This window comes from Crassostrea angulata, chromosome 10 (genome assembly GCF_025612915.1).
Source record: "Crassostrea angulata isolate pt1a10 chromosome 10, ASM2561291v2, whole genome shotgun sequence".
In the NCBI taxonomy this organism is placed as follows: domain Eukaryota; kingdom Metazoa; phylum Mollusca; class Bivalvia; order Ostreida; family Ostreidae; genus Magallana; species Magallana angulata.
This window is the reverse complement of record NC_069120.1, coordinates 475,001-480,744: the sequence shown is the minus strand read 5'-3', so window position 1 is coordinate 480,744 and position 5,744 is coordinate 475,001. Positions and strand designations below refer to the sequence as shown.

Here is a 5,744-nt window from a genome sequence, read left to right as displayed (position 1 = left end):
TATAATAGAAATGACCATATTTAACAGTTCAAGGGAAAAAATCACAATCTTTGATTGATTTTGTATGGTATATCCTTGACATATATTTATATTTTTGAGGTCAAGGTCATTGTTTATTTCTGCTTTTTGTTAATCTGGTATGTCTAAATGTTTTATATAAAAAAACCAGAAATACATGCAGTGACTGTCTTAAACCTAGTGTCCATCCCACACATACAGAAAAATGTTATATAAATGTTTTCTCTCTCTGTTCCCAGCATGGACACTTTAAATGCCCGACCCAGCCAAGTTTCACCTACAAGGAGGCTGGGCGGTCAACTAATTACCCACCAGATTCACCTCATTTAATTACACCAAAACTATTATTTACATCTAGAATTTGGTAAAGAAGAAATATGACCTGAAATGCTCAAATTTAGAGCTCTTTTTTTCAGGAGAATAGAATAGTCTTAAATGTCAACTGGAATGCAGTCTTTTTATCAGAAGTAAGATTTTTTGTAAGAGATGCAACCACAGGGGCCAAGCCCGTTTTAACATTAATTTCAATGTAACCATAAATAAAGATTGAAATTAATGTTAAAACGGGCTTGGCCCCTGTGGATGCATGTACTTTGATTATTAAAAATAAGCAACAAAGCAATAAATAGAATAAGATTACCATAAATTATTTTATTAACAAAATATAACATTCGATTCAATAACACGCAGACCTCACTTACACACACTTTCTCACAACGAGCACTTCTCAGATTACATTATATATCTTATCACACCACTTCTCAGATTACATTATATCCTATATTTTATCATACCACTTCTCAGATTACATTATATCCTATATTTTATCATATAACTTCTCAGATTACATTATATCCTATATTTTATCATACCACTTCTCAGATTACATTATATCCTATATTTTATCATACCACTTCTCAGATTACATTATCTCCTATATTTTATCATATATAACTTCTCAGATTACATTATATCCTATATTTTATCATACCATTTCTCAGATTACATTATATCCTATATTTTATCATACCACTTCTCAGATTACATTATATCCTATATTTTATCAGACAGTTCACAGGACTAGTACAGTAATCAGGTCAAGGTCAGCCTACAGGTTCTGGATGGGTACTTTCTACAATCATGTTTACAACACAATATGAATGGAAAAATTAATGTTCACTATTAATCTGCAACATTTTTTATATTATTAATATTATTAAAGAACATAAAGCTATGATTAGTTGATTACTGCTTGATAATCTCTTCATCAACATCTGGTGTTTACCAAACTTTACTCATGTCTACAGAAAGGTTCATTCAATGTTTGTTTGATGTGTGCACAATGGAAGTTTATCATACAGCCTTGAACACTGGGGCAATCTCTAATAATCACTGATGGATCTATATATAGGACCCTCAATACACTCTGAGAGTGGTTAACAAGTGTCACGTTAAATACAGCTGTGGTAATGCAACAAGTCCGTTGCCAAGGAGACATCTGATTGTAAACAACACTGTTGATAAAGATTGCACTTTTTGCCCTGGTCCAATGTGTGCAGCGGTGGCCCAGCGTCTAGGAGGCAGGCACTACACGCTGGAGGTCACTCAGTAAATCTCCCATATCGGTCTCCAAATTAAGCAGCAAGCCTGAAATAGAGGAGAAAACAATGGTCTCTACATCAATAGCCTCAGATAGTGGCCATCATTTCCTATTTCATCACAGGTTTTTATTTAGACAGGCTTGACCCTGTGTTCCATTTATCTGGTTGTCTGCCAATTATAATAGACAGACGTAAACATCTCGCACCGTGGAGGTAGATCAACAAGTTTTACCACCATCAGTACAGATCTAAAATGAAAATCAAAAGCAGAGCTTTGATTTTCTGTGTAGATACCAGAAATCACGCCTGGTGTTCCTTTGCCCTGATCGTATACATAATACAAACTACTTGAGACCCTGTCTAAAACATCACAAAACCAATTACCCATCAGAGTAAAAACTTTCAGCCTTGTCCATATCATAAACATATAAAACAAATATTCCTCAGTGGGGTCTATAAAAATGAATTGAGTTGCCTCCCTTCCATTACTTACTCTACACGATGGTCACTGAATCAAGACTGACCTGTTTATCTGACCTCAATCTGAGAGAAATATAGGTCAATCTGGCACATGAACCCAAGTGACCAAATAAACATGCTATGCTACTTCTGACAGAAACTGATTAAAACATACAGATTTACCTGTAAAAACATGAGCATAAAAATCAGATGGCATTTCTTCTCCAGACTCCATGTAATAAGTACATGTAGATTTGGATAATTTATACGCTATACATTTTTTGCAAGAGATGAAAGAATCCCCACAGAGCATGCTAAGTAACAAATTAACTGATTACCATTTACATCCATTTTTTACACAAAACGTGGGTTTTTAACCGACTGTGCAACCCTAATTTGTTAATTTCGGAGAAACAATCCACCCACTTTAGCCAGATAGAACATCAGCTGTGATGTGGTAAGACTGTGTCAAATACGTAATTGATTACCAAAAAATTTCAACGTTATGAAGTGGAGCAAAGCTGTTCATTGTGGAGCATCAATGAGCAGCACAGGTAGGGTAATTAAACCAATACACCTAGCCCAGACTCAGCTTCCTTTAACATCCCCTTTCTCTTCTCTATTCAACCAATACAGGGTTCAGGTTCGTGTATATCAAACATGTTTATGAAGTTGTAAAACGAATGATGTAACGACTAAATAACTTTTTTTCAATGATTCGTGTATTTTGGCACAAACATCTACACGGATACCGTCATTTTTTGCTCCTTCCAGGATTTTTCTACAAACTAGAGCTGACTTTATATCGACCTTTTCCTATTTTGGGCTGCCATGAAATCAAAACATTTTTGTTTACTGGGAATTAAACTTTAAAAATTACTTATAAACAAGTCACAAAAAAACCTCTATGGAGAAGATTTTTGCATTTTTTTTTCTTTCTAAATAACTCACCAGTATTTGCACTGCTTTCAGCAATAAACGTTACAATCAGCGGATATTTGTTGATTTGCACAACCTGAAAATAAAAGACCACAAAAATATTATTCAGCTATTGGTTCATAGGGTTTCTTATTTGTCCTGTTAGAAATTGTTAACAACAAAAATTATTTTTTTTACATTTCATTTCAAAGAAATTTTAAAGAAGACCAAAGCAACAAAATTTTAATTCAATAATTAAAATCAAGGCAGGGAACAGCAGCCCTATATCATCTGGTCATAAAACTCGGTAGAGCGTTCAATCATGCTAATTATCACCAATTATGAAAGCATATTACCTGATAATTTTTAAACATGGAGATAACAGATTGTGTCTGCTTGAGTCCGAGCTTGTTAGCTTGTTCCGTGGCTGATCCAAACGTACTCAAGAAGCTGTGACGTAGGGCTTGCTCTGGTACGTGGTCCATTGCAACTGAAAGTTAGGCAATGGTTTTTTATTATTCAAACTTCATACATCAACTTTATTAATTTTTCTGACATTTCCCATTACATGATATAAATATTCAGAACAGTGCATCGTCCTGTTGCCTATGAGTGATAAATTAAAGCAAGGTTGAAAATGGATGGCCAAAAAAAAACTTGTCCAAGGTCTTCTGCAATTTTATCAAACTTTGCTGTTTTAATTTTAAATGTCTTTGTTATTTCAACTTTCCTCTCTTTGACAAATACAAACCGTACTTAACCACTAGTCAATCCAGAATTGAAGAACCAATCTTTCAGGAAATATTTCTCACTCACATGGTAAACTGATCAAATTTCAACTAACTTCAGCCAAGAAAACCCTGAGTGACAATCATAACATCAAATTGCTAAATCTTCATTCATCATCTTTCAAAAACATGTTCATCAAAACATAATACAGATGTCTGCAAAAACTGAGCCAGACATACACCGTAATAAAAAGCTTGGGGATTGATTACAAAAACTGCCGGTAGAATTGGATGTCTTGTAACAGTCGTGTCCGTATTACACAAGGCAGTGGCTTATCCGACAGGTGGGTAAAAAAACTTCGGATTGACTACTCCAGCAATTAAAAACTGGGCCCCACATATCATGTGCTGTTGATTAATGCTATCCTGGTTATCCGACTAGCAACAGCCTTACCAGGATAAAAATACAGCTAACATTAAACCCAGTAGTTTACACTCAGCATCTAAAAATGCATTGACCAGAATAATTTTTTTGATGAATAACTTTTGGTACTAAGCAATATAGATCATACTTATAGCAATATACACCTTTCTGAAGTCAGTACATCTCATTTTTTGATCTGTTTATGGGTTGAGAACAGTCCATCTGTCCAAAGTTTGAAGCATGACAATCACCTTTATAAGAGCTCAGAATTCGTGGTCTCTGTAAGGAACACTGCAATTCCCAGCTGTTAAGTGGACACCCGGAATCCAACAAAGGGGCAGTTTTCACAACATTAACCCCCTATTAAACTATGAATGACCTTGTAGCCTGAAATGACCTTGAAGGACAACACTTATATCTGGCAAAGTCCCTGTACAATCTCTCTCTCTCTCTCTCTCTCTCTCTGCCTGCCAATCCACATCAATACAATGTTAAATCATAAACAGTCCTAATTATCTGATACCTGCTGCACTACACAGCAAGGGCAGCTGAACTCAACGTGATTCTGCAAACTGGGATAACAAGCTGGTTTTCCCCAATATATCCATTACCACTAGTTCCCCACCATTCAGCAGTGGTAAAAAAGGTGCCCTCATAATAATCAACTTGCCTGAAGGTCATCTACATTAATTACATGTTAATTACTGATGTTATCAGTGAGGTTTGACATTGTTTGTCCCAGAATCTGTAATCCAGCTAATGCTTTCATTTTCTTTTTCTTCAGATAAATCTCATGCAAAGTTTTAGATCAATATAATAAATAAAAATGTCATCAGGTGTAAATTGATACAGCACAAAGCCAAAGAGATTAAATAATCTGATATCTTATGGCAAACCACGAAGACAGGAAATGACGGGACAAATTGGCAGGACTTGATTATTCCGCTGAGTAAATTACTCTTAATATTACTAGTTCCTTCTCATTGTTTTAAATATTCAGCTTTTACATACATTTTCCTGACAGATAGTATCTGTTTGAAGTGTGATGTTTTAAGGTATGACATCATGTAAGAACACATTAATGAAATGATTCTGTGAACGGCTGAGATAACGATGGCCTCCAACACAATACTCGGAACTGATACAGGCTATCTTTCTGTTTTATGGTGTACATGTGCGTGTGCATGCATAGCCCAGGGCCGCAGAATCACATCCAGGACTAAAACATCACTTCAAAGATTGTATCAAATATGCAAAACCATTAGGAAAAACCTCCTTAAATCTGGACAATTCTGTTGATTTCATCTACAGACGTCCATAAAGCCTGAAGCGGGTAGTGTGGGAAGCAAACAACTGCAAATGCTCACCGCAACAATGCACAGCGAACTGCAGTATGCTGCACAGTGAACCGCAATAGGCTGCACATTTCTTGTACCTAAAATTTGTTAAAATCCGTGATACATATACCAACACAACAGCTTAATCCGATGGTGTAACTCAACACAACGGATTAACTCATCTATCACACTTGTACCATTGGTTGTACATGCAGCTACTGTACCTTTTATTAGAGGAATGCCGTCTCTGTCTGTCACC

The 5,744-nt window shown here is 35.7% G+C and overlaps 1 protein-coding gene across 1 annotated transcript in view; it reads right to left on the bottom strand.

Moving 5' to 3' along the window:
* Nucleotides 1-644: 644 nt before the first annotated feature.
* Nucleotides 645-5,744, bottom strand: part of LOC128165556 (ragulator complex protein LAMTOR3-A-like) — an 11,051-nt gene continuing 5,951 nt past the window's right edge. Inside the window, exons 3-6 of the mRNA XM_052830208.1 lie at nt 5,710-5,744; nt 3,353-3,486; nt 3,030-3,093; nt 645-1,665 (exon numbers count right to left, since the gene is read on the bottom strand). The exon at nt 5,710-5,744 is cut by the window's right edge and continues 24 nt beyond it. Coding sequence (XP_052686168.1) covers nt 1,592-1,665; nt 3,030-3,093; nt 3,353-3,486; nt 5,710-5,744 — 307 coding nt within the window. The 3' untranslated portion in view covers nt 645-1,591. The remainder of the gene's footprint in view (nt 1,666-3,029; nt 3,094-3,352; nt 3,487-5,709) is intronic.